Source organism: Morone saxatilis, unplaced genomic scaffold (assembly GCF_004916995.1).
Source record: "Morone saxatilis isolate NCDOM2014 unplaced genomic scaffold, NCSU_SB_2.0 Contig12, whole genome shotgun sequence".
In the NCBI taxonomy this organism is placed as follows: domain Eukaryota; kingdom Metazoa; phylum Chordata; class Actinopteri; family Moronidae; genus Morone; species Morone saxatilis.
The window spans coordinates 21,668,665-21,691,823 of NW_023339674.1; the positions used below are offsets into that span (position 1 = coordinate 21,668,665).

Genomic DNA, 23,159 nt, shown 5'->3' on the forward strand with positions numbered 1-23,159 from the left:
TGTATGGATGAAGACTTGAAACTATCGAATGACACCATAAAATCACTAATGACTAAATCAAGTGAGAAGTAGGGTCATTTACTCATAAGCTTCCATACAGTAAGTCTTCTTTTTGCAACCATTTTTGGAAATTCTGCTGGCCATTAGAAAGAATAAAGGTTTATGGGACTTCTTTCAGACAGAAAGACACATAACTGTGTGAAGATCAAAAGAACAGTTTTTCTCTGTAGCCAACAGGAGCTAGCTAACACTGCTAACACTGGCTTCTCAGTCCACTGCTGATGCTTAAGCTAAGGCTTAAAAGCTAAAGAGGTTTAGATACGGTGTCTGTGGACTGCTTTTATTTACAGCAGCAACCTGCAGTTAGTTGATTCAGAATAACTTACACTACACCACACTAAGTCTGGTAGCAGTTTTGAAATAAAATGCATCATTATAAAAAGTGACATTATGAAATACAATGTGATACGAAATAACCGTTATTGGGAAAAATGCCATTATGAAATGAAAACAGACTTTTGGAAAGGAGCATTTGGAAATAAGAATGTGTATAATGAAATCAAAATTATCCAATTAAACTGTTATTGTGAAAAAGAATGATGAAATAACATTTCATATTAGAGTCGAGTTTTAATAATTATTGGCTCATTTATATATTTTACATTTTATTTATGTCTTTTTTATTTCACGTCTTTTTATTTGAAGACTTTAGACCAAACCACTGTGACATCATGCATGTCTGCATGCTAAAATAATACAATCGTTAACTGTTTTTTTGTTTTTTGGAAAAGCAGACTATAATTTATTGGGAAATATTTTAACTTAACAATCGTATAACATAAAAAAAAATTAAAATAGAAAAAGTGTTCCTGGATTTAAACACAGAAAGACAATTTAAAGTCTAACTTCAGGCCTCAGTTTGGTATCCATTCAAGCAATAAAGCATGCCACAAGAAAATAAGCCACAAGGAAAAAGACAAGCTGTAGAAAGCTGAGTTTACCTCGACGTCTCCCATAGCTCCTGGCTGCATGTAGAAAAGTACAGAGGGGCAAGTTTCAGCTATGCAGACATTTTCAAATAGTGTGTGTAAAAATATGCAACCCCTATAGACTTTATTCTGCAGTGTTCTCTAATCACCTCTTTATCTAACAACCTATCAATTTATTTTTGTTAAATAGGCTGTCAATCACGAAAAAGTGCACGAAATTGACTTCAGACAGCTTAGCTTACATCCTCTGGAGACCCAGAACAAGATTTCCTACATCCCGTCTTTGGATGAAATAAATATAATAGCAAAGAAACCCAATATATCCTTTGTTGAGGACATCAAGGCAAAGTGTAAACATCTGGAGTTGCGCATTTATATGTAATTTTCTACATTGCGTAATAAAACACATCAAATAAATATATAAAAATGCCTGGTGTCTTTAGAGATGACATGGCATTTCCTGGTTGAGCAAAATCACTTCACTGCTCTAAAACCTTATTTTACTACGCCTTGGACACTTTTTTCTTTCCATAAAATACGGCAGATCTGATGGAAGCTATTTGAAAACCCAGGAAAATAAACTTGTCAAGGTCCAACTCCACATATGTTACATCATGAAAAGCCCTGGATGTCCTCTGTCAGGGACAACAAGGCTCATCTCAGCAACATGTTTGGCCTCAGAGACATGAGCCAAACACGGGGACAGAAATGAATGGCATTCTGGGTCTCAGGAGGAAACAGCACCCACCAGCAGACAATAAAAAGCACGCTCACAAATATCTGCAAAAGCTGTCTGACCCAGATTTGTGTCCTATCGAGACTGTTATAAAACAAGATTTTATTTTTGACACCAGCAGGACGTGTCTCCACATGTGAGGCAAAAGAAGGGTCTGCAGGACAGCAATTATTCTAAGAGGCACTGAAATGATTTACATTTTAATGAAGGGTCACAAAGTCTGTTTGTGGTGCATTTAAAGTCCTCAGGTGACTTAGTATAACAATGGAAACACTCCTAATCACGTGAGCGCTATCACAAACCATTAGTATGGTAAATTTAAGGTAATTGGGAGAACGCTACAGCGATGGTAACGTTACAAAATATAAAATATATACAATGTTCATAGAGCCCAGAGTGGCACTACATGACAAATGACGCTTTGTGCAAATACACCGTATGAATTTGTGAAAGAAAATAGAAAACAGATGAATAAACACTGGTAGAAATTCTCTTCTCCAGGCCTACCACATGTCACCTGCTACTGTGACCCTATTGTTCACTGTGTCTCGTGAGCATGTCTAATGAGGCCAAAGAGTAACAGTGGAAGCATCATATGAGCTGGAGACACACAGTTGTCCTGATGCTTCCGCTATTACTCTGAGGACTGTGTCATTTTCAGTTTCAGCTGGATGGAAACACAGAAAATTTGCAACAGAGGGAGATGATGCTGAGAGATAATTACCATTGAGCATGAGTAGGCCGTCAGCCCCGGGGTTAGGGCATCCCACACGGCCTGACATGAGAAATAGACACACACGTCATATACACATACACACACACAGACACACACAAATAGGGATGAGACACAGAGCAGATGGAGAGGGCGAGGCCAATGTGTGTACATGGGAGCGAGAGCACACACACACACACACACACACACATATAACTACAATGTCTGCCTGTGAATGTTACAGCAGCCTTCTCATGTCTACAGCGAGCACTACGCTCAGCTAAAGGAACAAAGCTGTCCTCATCCTCCAATATACCTTGACTTGATATTGCGAGAAAGGGAACTAAACTACTGTTTAGACCAACTAAAACTGAAATCATTTTGGCTGGCTATTTTTGTTGGTTCTCTAACTCAGGGAAATGCTTTGTTCTGCATTAAGCTCAACGTCAATGTCATTTTTTAACACATCTTTATGTCTTGCCTGCAAGCCATTTTGTTTTTATATATAAATGTAGATCATATACATATCATATCTGCCGGCATAAGAAAAATGAGACAGTACCAAGAAAAACAGGTATAGACTGTATCTTAGTATTGAGCCTCACTATGGACTTGTATTGCTGTCTGCCAGTGTTTTTTGATTCTGCCGCTGAATGGCACCCAACTTTTTTAAAAGTTGCAACTGTTCAGTCTTCGTTGGCTGGTTAAAACAAAAAAAGCCCAAAAACTTGCAACGCTGCAGTTTTTGCTCACTGAAGTCCTGTATTTTGAGGCAGCCATTCAGGATACTGCACACTGTTGTGTTAGCTGTGGCAGTGCTATAAATGGCAGAGCCCACCCTTGCAAGCCCTCCTTCCCTCTCATCTCCTCTCTTGGCTGTCATGCACAGTGTGTGAAAGTGTGATCACGTCTAAAATTAGTCTAGATCCCCCTCTCTCTGCTGTGCACACTGGCCCATGTCCTCTCCATCTGCTCCGACAGGGAAAACAAGAAACTCGCCCAAAAAGGAGGGCACAGGTTGGGTCCTGATTTTAGCAGGGTCTTTATAGAGACTACAAATAAAACAAGGAAACCTTGCTCAGTGATTTTGCTGCTTCTATGCATTTGCCAGTATTGTTATTTCTGGGTCACATTTTAAAGTGAAAGTGTAGCCGGCCTGTGAGGCTGTAAATGAGCTACAAGCAGGAGAGGACAGTGAGAGCGGTGCAGTTATTTGACACTGCTCCTCTGATGTCCAGCAGCTGAGCCCAGTAGGCCCTACAGTACATTCCCTGCTTGCTACTACCAAACCCTGAGGAATATTTCAAAAGAAACCCCGGACTATTAATACATCTTCTAATTAAAAAATTCTGAGTCATGTGTAATATGCACACGCCTGCTCTGTCAGAAAACATCTGTAACTAATTAGAGATATCCACAGCAAAAGTACCACCATTTCTCTCCTGCTCTCTCCTCCACTCCTTGCTCAGCTCTGTGTGCTGCCCAGGTTAAGTAGCAACAGGATCAGAGCTGGAAGGTCATGTAAATGTGCAGCTGGTGGCAGAAGTATTAGGCTCTCAGCGGGGGAGAGAATAATCTGGTGTGTGGAAAAACAACACAGCTCTGGGAGCAATGGGGCTGTCACTCCCCTGCACCAAGTCACCCTGTGCGATGTCGTGGCCTCCTTGCCGACCACCCCGCCCTCTTCCCAAAACGCAGAGAGAAAGGGAAAGGCAATCTTACCTTTCATCGGATCCTGCTCGGCTCGCATGATGTCAATCAGGGAGCTCTCCAGGGAGTGCATGTTGAGACTGTCGTACATTCTTGAGCGCTCCTGAAAAACACGCGTGAGGGTTTAAAGTCAGAGCTAACAAAACAAACACACCTCCTGATGCATGTCTAATTCCTCACGTTTCTAACACACTTTCGTGATTTGGCTCATAAATAATAAAGCCTCTGAAGTGAGGGTATTTGGCTTAACATGTAAGAGATTTAAGAGAGCGAGTAGCTCACGCTCGGATTAACATTCTTTCCGTATTTATTCACTTTCACAGTCTGAAGGTATGTTTGTGAGCAGCCTATTATATAGGACGGATTCCCCAGGATCTCTGGACTTCCCACAGATGGACGGAGAGAGAATGGAAACCAGAACCAGGAGTGGCATTTAACTGGAGAGCTGAGATGGAGGTTATGAGCTCATCAGCCGGCCAGTGAGATAGTTCTTTTTAATGACCAGCTATGACAGACTCATATGGTAATATTCTAGTGACTAGCACACCATGGAGTGCCTAACATACCTTACCACACCCATAATAATGGCAGATTAAAGGTCAATCTTTCATACTTTACTGCCCTTTGTTAGTTTAGTAAAGTAGTGACAGTAATTCATAAAATAGAGAATGAAGAGTTGTAAAATGCTCTTTTAATAGACTGTTAGGCAAGGAATATAATCCAGTAAGCTTACATCTTCCTTCTGTTTTACCTGTTTATGAGTTCATCGGTTCATCCAAAACGGGTTGCCAGACATTTGAATTGGTTTCTCATCCATATTAATTATTCCACCCTTGGAAATGTCTGTCTCTGATATTTCTGCCATCACATTAATATAATGGAGCCCATCATTAACAGGGGCAGTTTCTTCTGTTAACAGAGAGGATTGTGGAATATCCAAAACAATGGGGAAAGGCACTTTGCTTTAAAGTCATCAGTCAGAACTAGATGTGTGTCTACAAAGAGACTTCACTTGAGAATTATGGTTTTAGGTGGATACTCTCTTTTACTTTAAGTATATAGTGTTTCAGGCTCTCCTATCTTTCTCAGTCTACCTCTGCGTGATGTCTAAAACATGACACAGCAAAGATGTGTCACTGAGTGCCAAACATTAAACAGAAAGGAAGGAAGGAAAAGACTTGGAATCTGAAAAATTCTGGGTCCGAGACTGTTTATGGAAATTAACAATCCATGGAGACAGGCCTGTTTCCTGGAATAGGAAGCGTTGTACTTCTTGGCACTGATATCACTAATAATTGGAGCTCATAGCAACCGTAATACCATTTGGTGACAGCATTATTTAGGTAGTATCATTATTTTAGCCAGAATGAGTCACAGTAATGAAAATGTTTTCTGTCAGAGGTCATTAAAATGTGCCATTATCCCTATGTGTGTAGACACTCCAGCAGTAATTTATTAACAGAGTTTTCAGTTTCATGACTTTCACTGAGTATTAAATATGTGTCATTCAGGAAAACGCTGCATTACAAACTGTACTCTGTGGTACAGTCTCTTTTTGTGAAGAAATACACTGTTCAGTACAGTAATACAATCAGTACAATAATTCTTATGTGAACAGTGAAGAGTGAAAGCCCTTATATATACAGCCTCACCAGGCAGTCACTGTTTTCACACATTAACTAAAACCTTATTTAGCTACAAATACTGTAAAAAGTAGCATCAAAAATGATAAACTACAGATGAATGAATCACAGAAAATGAAAAGCACTCCAGCTGGATGACTATAAAATGAATTTAATACTGTTCCTTGCCCAAATAATCATCAATTATTACCAGTATATATTCTATACTAGTTTATGATATGATACACAGTTTATTATTGAAAAAAGTTGTATATGTAGTATGATATTGTGTGTATTTCATCATTGAAAATAAAATGCATTAGAGTCCATGCTATTCTGTCTGCAGTGACCCTAATGCAAAATAAAGATTTATTGATATGTTATTTTAGCTAACTTCTGGTTAAATGCACAAATACCAAATGAACCACAAAGAGACACTAGTGGATGTCAGACATGGCTACAAGAAAACCGGCAGTGAGGTAGAAAAACCAAAAGAATCCGAGGGGTATGATCGAAGCATAACCAAATGGTGAAATCTAGACCCTATTGCAGCCTTGGGGGTGGAAAGTAAAGAGGCACTTACTGTAGGTAAATCATCCAGAATACAATCCAGCAACATGTATTAATTACCACTTATAGACCTGTCAGCCTCTAGCAGTCTTCTGAGAAGACACACAACTTATGGAAACTGTAACACGGAATAAAATTAGAAAGAGCTTCAGCAGTCTTTAAATAGATCTCACCTACGAGATGTTAGTTTCCGGAAATGAATTCAGCCCAGCCCCCACTTTGTTACACCTTTAGTAAAACCTGCAGAGCGAATCAGTTCTCACTCCCCCCACCTGATTGAAATGCTAACCACACTGGTTCTTTTATGGTAATTTACATCTACACATGTCTATGTATGTCTAACGAGTCCTTTGCTTTCAGTCTCTCTATTGATAAAAACAATTCTCATTCCCTTTTAGTTTCTATTTCAACAAAGTAATCTCATCCGGAAATTCTCTCTGTCACACACACAAACAAACATACACCTCTTCATCATTCTCTCTGTCCCATTTCCTTTTCCAATCATTGGGTATGCCTTTGTTACAAGCTTTTTCCCACGTTTAAACCCACTGATTCTCACACTATAACACAAAAACAAAACCCACCCACTTGCAAACACACACACACACAAACACACCCCAAACCCAACCAACACCAACCAGTAACAACATTTACCTGCAGGGGCAACAAAGTGTTGCTGTTGCTGTCTGTGCGAAACATGTTCTCCTCTATCCAGGACTTAGGCCCCAGTGATCCTCCAGAGCGTGGGAACTTGGGGGGAGCGATGACGTTGCTCGAGAAGGGCTTCTTCAGGGGCGAGACATGACTGACCGAGCCAGGCACGCCCATGCCAGTCCCTCTGCGGTGGTCCCGGCCCCAGGACATCCCCCCGGAGCCCCAGCCATTCCCCTGGTGACCGCCCCATGGAGATGGCTTCACCATAGGCTGCGCACACAGAAGGTGTGGAAAGATGGGAGGTTAAAAAGGCCATGTACAATTTTTTGTCAGTTTTTAGTATCTATATATTATTTCAATTTCATCCAATCCTGTCTTTTTATCCTTTCTTTTCTCCCTGTCAGCCACAGCCTAGCTTGATCTGTTCCTGTAAGGGGTGGGTAGATAAGAAGATTTAGGGCTTTAAGACTAATACTAAGTATCCCGTGCGCTGCGACACCGCCAGCGTAAGTTACACACACTCTCTCTCTACCTGGACCTTGTGTCCACTCTTAAGCATATCATACATCCAATCGCATCATGCTTAATCTTGAATGCTTTCACGTGAAAATCTTACACAGAGGACAGTCTGTTTCTCACACACTCTGTGCACAATGTGATCTAAATTCCCTTTCTCTTTGTATCAACTGCAAACAACTACGGCAGGTCAGATCGTGGTGTACTTGAGGAGTAGTTTTTATTATCTACATAACAGGATAATCTAAAGTGCTGTAAAAGAACATTTAATTTGCAGAGCTTGACAGAAATAAATTAGGTTAAAAGTGGCTGTTTCACTCTTGTACAAAACAGCCATTTAAAAAAAAAAAATTTTAAGAAACAACAAATTATTTTTTTAAATATTTATTTTTTCTGCACCATTTTTATTGATTCAATTAGTCTCCTTTTTTAATGTGTTAATCCTGTGACGGTGGGACCCACAGGTTCTGGTTGTGTTCGGGGGTTTTATGGAAATATATTTACATAGCACTCTAATCAAAGCATGGGGTTAAAGGTCAGTGAAACAGCAACACCATAGAAGCACACCCAGTCACACACAGACGCTCAAAAACACACACACCCAATGTGCAAATCACATGAGAAACCTGAAGCCGAGGGCTACTAACGCATGCAGGCCCCACACTGCTGCATAAGTTGAACCTTCATGTGAGCCTTGCTATTGCTGGTCTTTCCACTGGGTCCCCAACTCACTGCCAACACACACAGCTAGACACACACACACGCGCACACACACACACACCACAGAGATACTAGACGTATTCATTGCACACAAATAAACATCCATTTAGGACACCAAACCCTGCAAGCCTTTGTATTCCCACTGACTGAAGCACAAGACAGGGGTGGCCCAGTGCCATGTGACTGCATCCCACTGCCAGCTTCCAGGAGAGAACAACAGCTAGATTCAGTGATGCTCCCTTGTTCCCCTCCCTCCCTTTGCCTCAAGAGTACTGACTTAGGCCCTTGCAGAGGACATGACCAATGCATTATGGAGAGAAAAAGACGGTCTATCCTTCAAAGACTGCATCATGTACACAGAAACACACCAATAAGGCTATGCTTTCTCTCTGCAGCGTCACAAGATGCTTCCCTAACCTAAGGACATCCTAGTGGTTGCTTTCACTTAGAATTATGGGCACCTGACATCTTGATTCAAATAGGCTAAAAAAAAGGATGGAGCCATAGTGGGCCTCGGGCCTGTGTTTGGCAGTCAAAGGTAACCTTCATGTGATTAATGCGCCCTACAGCAACTCACCTGATGTTGGTTGTAGTTGTTTCTCTGCTGCAGGAAGGCGCCCTGCTGGGGATGCATCTGGGGACTGACCGGGGACCTGCGACTCTGTGCCTGCTGAGGGACATTTATCTGGGGCGAGAAAGGACCGCTGAAGCCCTGCACATTAATCCCGGCGCACGGATTAGCTGACACTGGCGAAAAACTCTGGAAGAAGGCCGGGTTGATGGAGGAGGGGATACCTGGGTAGAAGCTGTTGTCAGAGTCTGCGCTGTTGGGCATCTGGTTAATGGCGTTGGCGTGGATGGGGTTGTTGATGGAGTTGGGGGCGGGAGGGGGCGAGGAGCTGGTCTGGACGGACCACGGGGTGCCGAACCCGGGGAGGGAAGGTGAAGACGAGCCTACGCTGGCGCTCTGCATGTCCTGGGTGGGGAGGTTCGGGAAAGCGGCGCTGAGACCTCCGGACAACATGTTGCCGGTGCTGCTGCTGCCATTGCCATTTATATGGTGGGCGATGGGGGAGTCCATTTGGATCTTGTGTGGGTTTACGGAAGTGGGCGATGGCGACGCAGCATCAGCTTCAGCCTCTTCCAGTGGAGAGCCGCAGCCGGGGCCGGCAGCGCGGGGCTCGGGCTGCCTCTGCGGCAGGTGAATGAAATGTCCCGGGGGTGGGGGCGACTCTGTGGGGCTAAACTCAGTGTGCTGACTGAACTGCTGATGTATTTTTCGGCTGTGCTGAAGGTCACAGATAGACTGCGTCGGGCAGAAATGATCTCGAGTGAAACCGGGGAAAGCTATCTTCTGGTGTAGACGGTTGTAATCCGGTGCGGATGAGCTCGGCTGGCTGTCGCGGTTCTCGGTGTGGTTCGGTTTCTTGCCGGATTTGCTGACCGTGCTGCTGTTGCTGTCCTTCTCCTCGGTTGACGGGGGTAGTTGCGTGGTTGTCACCCCCACAGGCTCATCCTGCATGTTTTGCTGATGCGCAGCAGCTGACAGGAACAAGCGGCGCTGAAGGGCGAACCGGGACGCAACTGGCCGCAGGAAACCGGCAGGACGAGGCGTAGTATCCGTCAGCCGGCTAAAAGACACCGAATTCTGCTTTCAAATCAAGCAACTATATGCGTTTGAAGCTATAATTTAACCACCGTGTCTAAGTGAGGTCTCTTTAATAGGAAAATGTCTGTGAATAGGTTGTAGGCTACAGGCAGAGACAGAGAGGAGGGGGTCCGGCCTGCGCTAAGAGTCGGCTTGTTCTGGTCGTAGTCTCTGTTGTACTCGGTTATATTATCATTTATCTAGAGCCCGAGATATTTCGGCCTTGGAGTAGGCTAGTTTAGCCTGTGCGGTCCATTCCTGTCCGACCGTGCTACCCCCTCCTCTGGTTACCGGGCTGTGCTGCTGCTGCGGCAGAGGATTAAAGATCCCCGACTCAGTTACGTCACGGCCGCATCACGCCTCGGTGCGCCCGCCTCCAGGCTCGAGCCCGAGCTGCAAAGAGGACCGCATTGTTTACGTCATTTTTTCATTATTCATAAAGTGCAGTAGGCCTACACCCTCGCCAAGCCCCTGGAAGTAGACCACTGTGGGCCGAATTACAGCGAACCTTCTTAAATATTTCTGTGGAGACCTTAGTGAGTCTGTTTGTCATTAATGAAGTTGTTATGACCCTATAGTTACCCCTCCATAGCATCATAGCACAGTACTAGGCTATTATCTAGGCTAAAATGATGTAATAGTTTTGTCATATGTGTGTTCTATTGTTCATCAAGTTGATTAAAGTTATGTATGTTAAGGCACACAGCTTTGATTTTATTTCTCAAACTGGAACACATTATAGATGAATCTTCTTATTGAAAGCCAACTGAAGTCCTAAAAGATCCGAATGAATGAAATCTCAGAACTGCTTTTGTAATTTGGGGCAAAATTATTTCGATAAAAACTCAAACATTACCAGACTACAGACCAGACAACGAGGCGTTTGCTTCATCTTGTGCCCATCAGTATTCAGTCCACACAACCATTGTGCGTGCGTCGGCGCCGGCGTCACTTTACGCACGGACGCCAACAGCTAAATATAGTTTTCTATGTCAGCGCTTGTCAAGGGAGATGAATCTTCATCGCCTGTTCTGAACTCAACGCTGACGAGCAACCCTAGCGTATGATCTGCCTCATAAATGGCCCCCACCAGCAGCACTGTATGGCTACTGGCAAATTATATTTGAGTGCGGATGGGAAGGAGTGAATGTGTGTGTGAGTCCTGAGCACGTCACCATCTGACTGGGCTCATTTTGTGTTTGAGGCCTGAAGAGATAAACAACAGACGGGTTTATTCAGTCTTTTATTCACTTTAAAATTCAAAACAAGTATCGGCTGGTAATTGAGGAGATGCAAATGAGCTGGAGGTTGTACAAAAAGGCCCAGTTAAAGCTTCAGTTTTTTTATTTTATTTTGTTGGTCCACTGCCTTTGGTGTGAGCACATATGTTGTGTAACATAGACTGACATGGATCATTTCTCTTTCTCAACACCGGAGCTGAATAAATCATCACATGCTCTGTGTGTTAAATGTGGTTTGTAATGAGTAAGATAGATACCACAGTAGCAAAGCAATGTGCATGATCAACCCACCATCTGGTTGCTGCTAATAATGAGGGCTTATCTCAGCACACACTACACACAGCCTTCCGCCCTGCATTGTCACCTATACAATGCTTTTTTAAATCAAAAGCACATGATTACAGAAGCAATGTCAGTTTCAGAACCTCACCAGAAACTCAGGAAATACTGTTAGACCGAATGTTATGAAGTTTGTTGTTATGCCTGCTGGGAGCCTGCCAAGTGCGTACACATACATTGTCATTACCATTGTTACATTCATTAGTGCAACAAAGCATTTCCTACACGTACAAAAGTTTCGGCAACATCAATGACAGGATTTGACACCAATCACTGACGTCTTGATTTTCTTCTCGCTTTTCACAGCATCTTGAGCTGTTTTGGGATGTAAGAAGACACCCCCCAGAAATGCCCCATCATAAGATCCCAGATGGGACAGTCCCACCAGTGAGGGGGCAGGTGTGGTGGCCCACGGATGGTGCTGAGCACCAGTGATTACCCAGGCCCAGTAAGTGCTGGAGGGAGTTAAATAGGGCAGGCTGCCAGCTGCTGGTGTCTGATGGGCTGGGGGAGGGGGGTCAGTCCGGGTGGGTGGGTTGGTAGCGGGGGTGGTGTTAAGGGTAGAGAGAGGGAGGAGGGTGGGGGTCCATTCTCTGACTCCCAGCTGCCCTGCCACATACTCAATTGACACATTGATTCAAATGACCAACCTGAGAATAGTTCTGCACATTTGTGTTCACCTTTAGATTTATCTGTGTGCATGCTCACTGGAGCATATAGTGCACATGGGGAACTAATGTGAAACACAAATATCAATATATGCATGAACATATTATCTGATTATGGATGTGGATGTAGCATATTAAATGGACTGTGAGAAATAAGGCACATACAGCCTCCATTTTAACCAGGTTACTGGTTGCGTTGCTACTGTTGGTTATTAGGAAGCACCTGGCCCACTAGGCAATATCAAATTTCACTGTGCTGATAAAGCTGGCTCTATTTAGGTCTCTGTCAGAGTGGATGGCTGTCACACTGCAGCTGCAGTCGTCATAGCAACAGGTAATCTGCATTTCCTTTTGTGTGGTTGATTACTCTGTTTGACTCGGCTCTCTCTCTGTATGTTTGAAGGGTTGGCCAGAAAGCATTGATCAGCTCATCCTGTTTGACAGACCTATCCATCAACTGTGATGATTCTATTCTGGGATTGACGGGGTGTGTTCCAATCTCTTATAATCCTATCTCAGCATACAGAAAGTATGCCTCCGGTGTGCCACTCAACACTGGTTTCGTATTTCACAGATGTCATCGGGCAGAGGTGCCATGGACTTAGTTTCCCAGTGGAAACCATCAGATTCAAACAGTGGTAATAAAATCTGATATGTACAATCTGCACCATTCTACCATCATACCCCCTTATGAATAAAGGGTTGGTTCACACAAATTACAAAAATGTAATTTACCTGTTGTGGTATCTACCTATGCAGATTGGTTTGGTTTAATTTTTGAGAGATCTGTATCTATCTCTTTCTGCCTCCATGAATGGAATTTAGTTATCTGGATTATCACCAGAGCGTGCTGTATACAGGGTTCATTGGAACTGCTTTCTACAGTAGAAACTGTCTTTAAGAAAACTGTTTGTATCCACGGTAACAGGTATACTGATTCTGGAAAGTGATGTTACTGAATTTTTAGGTCTAATTTGTCAATTGATGTCTCCAAACCTGGGCAAATCTATTTGCATTTCTAGATATCAGTTGAGGGAAATGGAAAGTATGTTGCATATTTGTAATTTGGGTGAACTGACTCTTTTATTTTGTCATAGTTTTTCCCCATTAAGCTAGGCTGAATTATAACCTCAGGTTGTCCTACCTGAGGTTATAATTTTTCATGGCAGTATGCAGTTTTAATTCCGGCTCATGGGAGGGTTTTTGTTCAAATTTGCACCCAGCATGGCCTCCAGGACGGAGGTGTCTTTGTTGCCCTAAATTGTCCCTTTGTTCTGTCTCTCTGTGCACTGAATAGTTCTTTGTGTTGCTGACTGATAAAGCTTCTACAAACAGTCATCTCAGTCACACACATGCACACACATAAACAAAGACACACAGCCAGAGGTGTCGGTAACGATGTTATACCCACATTAGATCACAAACTTACAAACAGATTGACATACAGTGCGACAGTAGATGCCTGGATAAGGTTATCTCTTATCCAAACTGGGCATGGTCCCCAGCTGTCACACCTACCAGTCCCACTTTATTGCCTCAGAATCCATCAAAAGGGCCCTCCCATCTATGATTGGTATAATTCTGCAGGATTGAATGAGCGGTGAGTCCCTATCAGACTGGCACATATTTGCATTTTATGGCCCTTCTGCAGAAGGCTTGCAGGACTGATTAGGAGGTCGGTTTTTCAGAGGAATGAGGCCTGAGACCAGGCAGGCACAGCACGTGTGAAAGGGTGTGATTCTCATCATCAGACTAGGCTGTATATGCCCTAACATCAGTATAGCTAACTCAAAAGAACAAGCCTCTGCTCAATTTACGATAGCTTCCATTATCTTTGATCAACTTTATCTGGTTTTCTTTGTCTTAGGGCTCTCCTGACTAGTGCTCTCATCGCTAATCCCATTCCCAATATTCCCATGAGTGCTCTCCAGTGATTGTGTCCACATCATATCTGTCTACTCTCTTGGCTTCAGCTTGTGAGTGTTAGGGAAAGATGGCATTACCTTATTGTCAGCGTAAATCTCCTTTGGCTGTTGCACAGAAGCCAGAGCATTGTTGTAACAGCAAACATTCACGTGAACAGATAACAGCCTGCAGCCTTTTGCTTTCCATAGGCCGTTTATTTGCACACAAATACATGAATGGCACACACACACAGACAGACCGTAATGTCAGTCAACAACAGGGGTCTCAGACTTATGGGGATGCCTGTAATGCTGTTTAAAGAAGAAATAAAGAGGAAACCCGCTCAGCCACACACACAGGAGCACACAGGCGGTGTGTTCACTGATTCAGTCTGTGAAAGCACCTGTCCATCAGTGTATTGCATTATTGCAGGTAATGTAATTAGGTGTGTGTCTGTGTGTGTGTGTGTGTACATGTGTGCCTGTTTGTATGTGTGCATCTGCACGTATGCTCCATACATTGTCAGAGGGCATCTTAAGTGTCCCCAGCACAGAGCTGCAGCTGGGGGTCAGAGGTCAACAATGACAGGTGTCCCTGGCCTCCAGATGTCCTGTGGGAAGCCAGCAGGGGTAGGAAGAGCACGGATGTTAATAAAAAACGGATGGATCATTTTCTATTTCTATATTTTTCTCTATCTATTTCCCCTTCTCTATCTATCTACCCACAGAATAAAACAACATAAATGAATACATTTACACCAAGGAGAAAAATGGCAACGCTTTGGCCCCCCATACTTCTTTTCATTGTTGTTGGGAGCTTTGTCGTACCTTGTTGACATAGAGACAATTGCACTTTACTATAAATACTGCTAACAAAGAGCGTGTGAACCCACGTACAAGTGACTTCTTTCCTACCTATAGGACAACACTGTATCTTCCTCATTTGAGCTGCAGTATGGTTGGAACAGTAGACTTTACACATCAGTGCCACCCAGTGGTGAGAATGGCGCCTTCACGACAAACTGAAAATACAAGAGGCATCTTTTCCTACCTATATATTCTTTAAGGAAGGCAGCAATTGCATGTGACAAAGGCTTTGATCAACAGTTTGAGATTCGTGGTTCACATTATATTTAAGCTCAAGCTAATTGAACTGTTCTATAATTCTCTGCCGCAACGTGTCCGAGAACAGTTCAAAAACAGTATTGCCAATAATATCACAGACTTGTTAAAAACACCCAAGAAAGTTGTTTTTGTTTTCAGAGAGCAGCACATTCTTGCAAAAGAGTCTCACGCTCACTGAAAATTTGTTCCAATTCGAGAGGGAGGTTTCATTTTTAAGGCTGTGATTCTCTTCCATATTAACAAACATGAATTTAATATTTCCTAATTTTCCAAACTTTTCAGTGAACTGCAACCTTGAATATTCTCCATCCAGGTGACACTCATGGAAGATCAAACAAACCAAACCGGGTATATCTGACATATAGTAAACAGTCCCTTCCCCCGGGCCGACCCTCCACTGGCTTTGTTGACTCGTGTGCAGCTCAGCTTGACAGTTTATCCATTGAAGGCTCAGAGAAGGTTGGAGAAGGTGAATGGAGACAGGCAGCTGGTCCAGATGGCATCCTGAGCAGGTTTATGAAGGAGTTTGTTCAAGATGCTTTGATAAAGCAAGTGAAAATTAGCTTAGTGTTGCAGTAATTAGACCCTTGTCAGGTGATGTTTAGGTTTGTCCATAGACAGAGACAGCTATTTGTGTCCTTTAGCAACAATTGCTATCATAATGTGGATCAAAGTTGCAGCTAGAGTTACTTGGTTCATCTTTCGTATGACTATTTTTCCTTGTGCTGTGGTTTTGTTTAAATAATATATTGAACTGGTATATAATGGAGAAAAAGGTGATCACAGCCAGCTTAAGCTCAATGCCACATTATAACTTTAATTTGAGATGTTACAAAACAGGAATATACCTTTCAAACACAATACAGCCCTTGAAATGAAGTTACATCAATTGCTTTCACTGCTGGGGTTGGTATTTGTGAAGTTACAGGATAGGTGGTTAAAAACAATACTGACATCCTCATGTACACTGAAATAATTTCCTTATCTGTGATCATTCTCCTGTCCATTCTGGCTGTGAAGTGGCCGATAACGTTCTATTTACATATAGGCTAGTATTGTAAGACACCCTTAAAAATGTGAACCTCTGCTCTAATTAATCAAGTTCATTGAAAACATGGAACAAATATACATTTTTAGTTAAGAAATCATCACATCATGCAAGAAAAGATAACTTTTTTGTGCATATTACTATCTTAACATAACAGCATAAATGTAAATCATTTATTGAAAAAGGGGAACTAAAAAGATCCTGTACTGTGGGTGTTTTTATTTTAAGAACCAGTGTATGAGATTTAGTTGCATCTAGCGGTGAACTTGCAGATTGAAACTAAATGGTCACCACTCGTATCTGTATTTGACGACCTGGGGATGAGAATGGGTTGTGAAGTGTGTAGAATAAACTATGGTGGCTGTGAAATGTGCAAAAACCACAAAAGGCCCTATCTGCAGCCAGTGTTTGGTTTGTCCATTCTGGGCTACTCTAGAAACAGTTAAACATGGCAGACCTGCAGCGTCTGTGGATAAAAACCTCTCATTCTGAGTTAATATGAATATTATATTCCATTTCTCCCAATAGAGCCTCCTAAAGGTTACACACTAGACCTTTAATTTATATTCTGTTATAAACTCATGAAGAAGTATGTCATACTATTTTGCATCAGTATGATCACTATCAATTATTTAAAGGATGAAGTCTCAGATTGCAACTAACTGAACACAGCTTGCGTCTCTATTTGACAACCTGGCATTGAGAACGGGCTGTGAAGTGTGAGTGAGTGAGAAACTACGGGGGCTTCCCCTAAATGTCACACACTGATCCTTTAATAAGACTGGGATTACATGGCAGGTGACTTAAAATACAATGTTAGAGTTATTTACTGAAAAGCAACATATTAACAGGTAAAGTACATATTATTATGTTGTATTGTTTATGTGAGAGTCAAGCTGCATCTAGATGGTTTTGTTCATTTTGTTTGGCTTATGTTTGATTATATTTGTATACAGTATACAGTGCATGTAGTTATTTAATTCATGTGACATCTTTTTGGACATTATATGTAGATGTCTTAAGTCAATATTAATTGATGTGAAAAGTCAATAGAGGGAAGTACAATAAACTTGATGGCATTGGGGAAAGCTGTCATAGCATAGCTCCATTATACAAACACCAAACAAGTCCAATTATGAGGTTGCTAAGTTTAATCATTATCATATTAATTATAACAATTGAATCATTATCAAATGAAAAGATGAACAAAGACTTTTGTATGATGAAATGGCTGCAGTGTGCATCTCTGGCCATAAGGGAGCAGTGTCTCCCTTCCTAATGCTTCACAAGTCCCAGATATTGCCTTAACAGACACTTGGGAGCAAGGGACTAAATTCTTGGAACTGCTAATATCACTTTGACTGTTATGTGCCGATAATAAAGTCAATGAAACATCTTTTTATAATGCATTTAATTTATATGTTTTTCAGTCCAGTAAACTGGGTTTTCATGTCCCTGAAATGTTTCTCCAGGGCTGTGTGTGTGTGTGTGTCTGCGTGTGTGCGCTCTAAATTCATCCATCTCCAACATTTCATATCAGAGCTATAAACTTGGCTTGCTCCAGTAGACTGTGATATTGTTGCTGGAATGTTCTCTGAAAGGATTTTTATGGTCTTTTCCTGTTAAAGTCTCTTCTGGGACCAACTGAAAATCTTCCTCAACAGACAGCCAGGACGTTCCAGTATTTTTGTAGAAATTCCCCCTGACAACCTCAGAACAAATCTAATAAAGCCTAAGCACCTTGCTGGGCTTTCTCAAGTCTCTGTGATGATTGCAACATTCTCTCCCCGCATGATAGAAACTCTGAATCTGTGAGACACTGTGGGTCTTGCATTAATTGACCTTTATCATCGTTATTATTTTGCTCACATTATGATTAAAATGTGCATGTTGATGTCTCAGCATTGTTATGCTGTTATGCTACAAATCTATCCACTTTTGGTATTAATTATTTACCTTTAATGTAAGTCCAATTTGCTCTCTGTTTTTGCTGGACCATAAAATGTCACAGTAAATCCTGTGTCTTTGAAACTATGGCAGATAAATGAGAAACACAGGCTTTACATTATAGCAATGCCATACAAAGGACCCTCTCTCTGTTTACCAGATTATCTTTACATGTGCGTGTGTGGGAAAAGAACTGGTTATTAAGTATTTAGAATCGTCTTGCACATGCTCCATGTCAGCATAAAATAGAAACATTATAGTAGACAACCTCAGTCTTTTTTGTGTAAAATAATCTATTTATAAAGGCTTTATTGAGATAACTACTGAAATACACGGGAGAGGGACTGGGGATTTGTATTCCAAAGTGCCTCAGGCTACATTTATTGCATGACTTCTCTAATGTACCTGAGTTGAATCAAATACAGGCAAATGTATAATGCACGGGTCTTGTTTCAATGAGCAGGCACCATCATATAAAAAAATCATTCAAATATTCATTAGACCAGTTTTATATTAGATAATGTTATTTCTGTAAAAATAATACATTGTTATTATGAAAGAAATTTGATTTATCAAATTGTAAAGGTAAATTATAGAAAAACTGAAAGGTGTGTTCTTTATGGCATAATATAAAATAAGAGAGAACAAAAATAAGTGTTATTGCTTAGCACTCAGGAATAGGGCGTGTTTCTAACCAACGAGAGAAAAAGCAACGCACCATACTGCTGAATAACTTTATATAGGTGTCATTTTATGTAATTGTGATATGTGGTCTTAGTTTGGTAAGAAAATAAAATAAAATAGTCCTGATGCTAAAAAATAATGATTCAAATGAGATAATGCACATACATTGATCATTTTAAATCCAATATAAGCATAAATTGTGGCTCAACCGTTCACATTACATAAACAACTTTGTCTCTTTATCATGTCAACATAGTAGAATACCTATGCTCCTCTTACATTTGAAGATGTCCTATGGCTGTTTCTGCACTCCAAAAGTGAACACATCATGTTTTACATACCATTATTTGTTCTGATGGAAAAGAAAACACTGCAATCATCCAACTGTATGAGTTTACAGAGCACCATAGCTTTATATTGAATATTTAATATTGAACCTTTCCAGTAAACGTGTTTCTTCTGTTTGTTGTCCAGAAAATCAACTGAAATCGCACATTTCTAATGTTTGTCTTCTCTAAATATTTAAATCGGAGATGACAAATGTCAAACCCGTGTCTTTTTTTTATAGCACAGCTTGTGGTTTAACATGACATAGCTCTGCTGCATCTGCCAAATAATAAACATATTCCTAACTGTCCAAGGTGGATGAGCATGTGTTGGGGCCATTTGTTACACTGTCATGTGCAGTATGAACTGTGCAGGCTTCCTGGGTGCAGCTGTTATATCCTGGAGCACACCTCATTGTCTCACAATAGGACAAATTTCTGAGATAGAGTTACAGTATAAAACCACCAGGCCTCTGTTTTTGCCCTTATATATAATGTATAATAGATGGTGTTATTATATAACCATCTATTACTGCATTTGTGGCTAATTTATAATTTGTTTAAAGGTGTACTTGTATGAAACATTTCAGTCTTGGTTACCGTGGTAACAGCAAGTGTTGTTTAATAAAACAGCAAACACTCCTTGAGTAGCTACCGTGTCAGAAATACAACAGAAGAGCAACTAGTGTATCAGTTTGCAGCGCAACCAAATCCAGGAACAATGAATACTACAATATTGAAAAGTAATTACAGAATGTAAATACAATGAGAGGCTAATTTAGAAAAAACAAACAAAATATAAATAGTATCAAAAACAGAGTCTGATTAAATTAAATCTGAAAGATCATCACTTTAAATTCAGTTTGGATAATATACGTGTGAATGTCAGTTGTGCAATATGTTACAGATGATGTAATGCATCTGTTAGTTTGTCCTCCTCTTGCCTGTAGCCAGAAAGCAGAGTGGGGAGAGCAGATCCTCCTCTACTTGTCTCCTCACGGCTGTGTTTACAATCGGCATACCACGCCTGGAGCTGCTGCGCTCTAGAGTTTCACTAAAAAGGCCCGGGACAGACTCCTGTTTGAATCTGTGTGTGTGATTGTGAATCTAAACTCTTCTCTTTGTTTATGTCTCCCTGTCCCCCGAGTATTTCGGGCACCACTGACATGCCGCTCCCTCGCTGGATAATAGGATGAAGTTGGACGCTGACAGTGCTGCTCTCTTATTGGATAATGAGAGGAAGTTAGACGCTGACACGACATGCGCTCTTCACTCATGTCCTCTTTCATCTGGTTTCAATTGTGGCTTTTAGTCTTTTTTTCCCCTTCTATCAAGAGCCAAAAGAGCTTTTGAAGAAAACGAGAGAATGAGTGAGTTAAAGGATGGCCCAAACACTAATTTCAGAGAGGCCGAACCACTCGTATCACCCAAATCCCCTGTATGTTTATCTGGATCTATTTCTGCTTTATTTCTTTACCACACAAACTCAACAAAAGAGAAAAAACCCTCCGAAATAGTTTCAAGTAACAAACCCTTTAAGCCGACCTTATCTCCACTCACAGGTTCGTTTTGTATTAGCTGACAGAGGTATCTGTTGAAGGCCAGGTGGGTACACGGGTAAAACTCGCACACAATGTCCTTAACACAGCCTGGTTTCCCCTCACCATCCTTCCCTCCCTCATTCTTTCCCTTGAACTGTAACCTCCTGCTTCTCCTCCCACTTTATCTTGCTGTTCACTTCTGGGATGATGCCTTCAGTGTCACCCAGTACACAATCTAAGTATTCTGACCAGTGTATCTGTTAGAAGAGATGGCAAAAGTGTAGCTAGGGCAGAGTTCAGACATTGTTTCTCCTCCCATCCCCCTCTCCAAGAAGAGACAACAGGAAAAAAATGATGGGGAGAAATGTTTACACAGTAGATGTTTGCCTGGAGTACGCTCTTAGCACTCCTGAGTTAATGATGAACTCAGTATTACTAGGTAGGCAGCTAAAAGGCAGACCTCATCCTCCTTTTCTTCAGCAGTGACAGAAAGCCTCTCAGACAGCGATAAATGGTCATGAGGCGAGTGATGAAGATAGCTCCTTCCAGGCTCCACTCAGCGTCATATGAATGCATTTCAGTCCAATAAGATATTACTTTCCATCCTCCCTGCATTAATGGATTACATGAGCCGTTGGGGAAGTGTAAGGAGATCAGTTAGGTGAGGCCTCAGTCGGTGACAGAGTTATCCCCCAAAGCAAACAGACTGAGGCCAGTGCATAATGACTTTCAGCATGCATCTGTTGTTCCAGGCTGACCTACAAACACCTCGAAGTCACCAAATATTACAAAGTTTTTCTCATAAATCATAAACTCCAAGATATTTTCATTAAAATACAGTAATGTGACATAATGTGGCTGCAAATGCAAGAGAACACCAGCCGCTGACATTTTGATTAGAGCTGATGTTACATGCAAACAATCAGGATGGAAAACAAGGTCAGTGAAACGGGTGACTTGATATCCAACAGGCAAACAAAGCCAGACCCACAATCTCCACCTTTCACACTGATAATAAACCATTAATCATTGCTGTAGTTCACTGGGTTAAATCCTCATAAGCTCACTTAGATAAAGGGCTGGTTCACCCAAACCACTAAAAACATTTTTCTTACTTACTACTAATGCTGAGAAAGAGAAACATGTTTTCTCTTATCTGGAGGTAAGTATATTTTTGGCTTTATTTGTCCATATTTGAGCCATTTCTGCATCCATTAAAACTGAGGTGAATAGAGTTTACTTTACTTCTAGCATTTAAAAATGATGGTAGCACTTTATAAAAAGAGTAGCAATGCTTAGCTAATACATGAAGCATGATGATTTATGAATTAATGCAGGATTATTCCCATTATACACCATTTACAAATAATCAAGTCACTATAATGTTGATTACTTTGATTATTTAATGCTTAATAGATCACTAATTGATGAATGTTAACTCGCAGTTAGATCATAAATTAATGTATTGTCCCATCAGCTGCATGACAGGTACAGACATACAAAAAAGGACATTTCAGTTCCTGCTTACTCTGGATAACAAACACATCGTTAAGGGGGCAGGAAGCAGGAAGTGAGAACCTGTGCAGATAAGATTTTGGCGTTAAGGTTTGAATTTTATTAGAATACTTCAAATTCTCCAAAAATGAAAATATAATGTTACATATAGCTATTTAGCAGCTATTTGAGCTGCTCCAGTGGGTCTGCTCAGTGACCAACAAGAGAATGGAGCAGATGTGAATGTACACTCTGTAACCTGTCTGTAACAGGGCGTTGCTAGAAAAGAGCATGTGTGGCTCAGGTCAAAAATTTTCTTCAGCAAATGTGTTAAAATGAGATTTTATGTTGTGTCTGCAGTGAAGCTGAAACAGTGCAGTGGGATTAGCATTACAGGAGCGTTTTCCACCTCCCTATTCCCCTCCTCCCTCCATCTGCACTAAACTGTCCCTGGTGTGGATACATTTTCAAGATTCTGGCATGTAGCTGGGTCAGTGCATGTGCGTGTGTGTGTGTGTGTGTGTGTGTGTGTCTGGGTTATTGTGAGTATACATGTCCCCAGAGTGGATTCGTTTTCACAGCTTGGTGGTGTGGCTAATAGCAGATTCAATTTGGCATCTATTTTAATCCCAAGGATGTGAAAGTCACAGCGGCACTAATCATGAACCCAAGCATCAATAACCCCAACACACACACACACACACACACGTGTTCACCTTTGTGTAGGTTACATATGCAACATCAGTATCCCATGTTTCTATATAGGAAAAAACCTAAATTACAATAAAAAGTTCCACAGGCTGCCATTAGCTGATGCTGAAAAGAACCTGTTTGTGATGAAGGACAGAGGGCCTAAAAGCAGTTTCCTTCCTACTTTGCTCTGTGCAGTCATTTAAGCCTTGAGTGATAACTTTCCTGAGTCCAACCTGTATGCAGAAATAAAAAAATCTCCCTTCTTGTTTTCA

At 41.4% G+C, this 23,159-nt stretch overlaps 1 protein-coding gene and 1 long non-coding RNA gene across 2 annotated transcripts in view; one reads left to right on the forward strand and one right to left on the reverse strand.

Annotated features, from left to right (window-relative positions):
- Positions 1 to 10,206, reverse strand: part of cpeb2 (cytoplasmic polyadenylation element binding protein 2) — a 16,268-nt gene extending 6,062 nt beyond the window's left edge. Inside the window, exons 1-5 of the mRNA XM_035653933.1 lie at positions 8,807 to 10,206; positions 6,994 to 7,263; positions 4,160 to 4,250; positions 2,450 to 2,500; positions 1,002 to 1,025 (exon numbers count right to left, since the gene is read on the reverse strand). Coding sequence (XP_035509826.1) covers positions 1,002 to 1,025; positions 2,450 to 2,500; positions 4,160 to 4,250; positions 6,994 to 7,263; positions 8,807 to 9,751 — 1,381 coding nt within the window. The 5' untranslated portion in view covers positions 9,752 to 10,206. The remainder of the gene's footprint in view (positions 1 to 1,001; positions 1,026 to 2,449; positions 2,501 to 4,159; positions 4,251 to 6,993; positions 7,264 to 8,806) is intronic.
- On the forward strand, positions 9,295 to 17,957 carry LOC118322289. The gene is made up of 3 exons (XR_004796440.1): positions 9,295 to 9,430; positions 11,764 to 11,905; positions 12,529 to 17,957. It is a non-coding gene; the product is annotated as an uncharacterized LOC118322289 (long non-coding RNA).
- Positions 17,958 to 23,159: the final 5,202 nt, after the last annotated feature.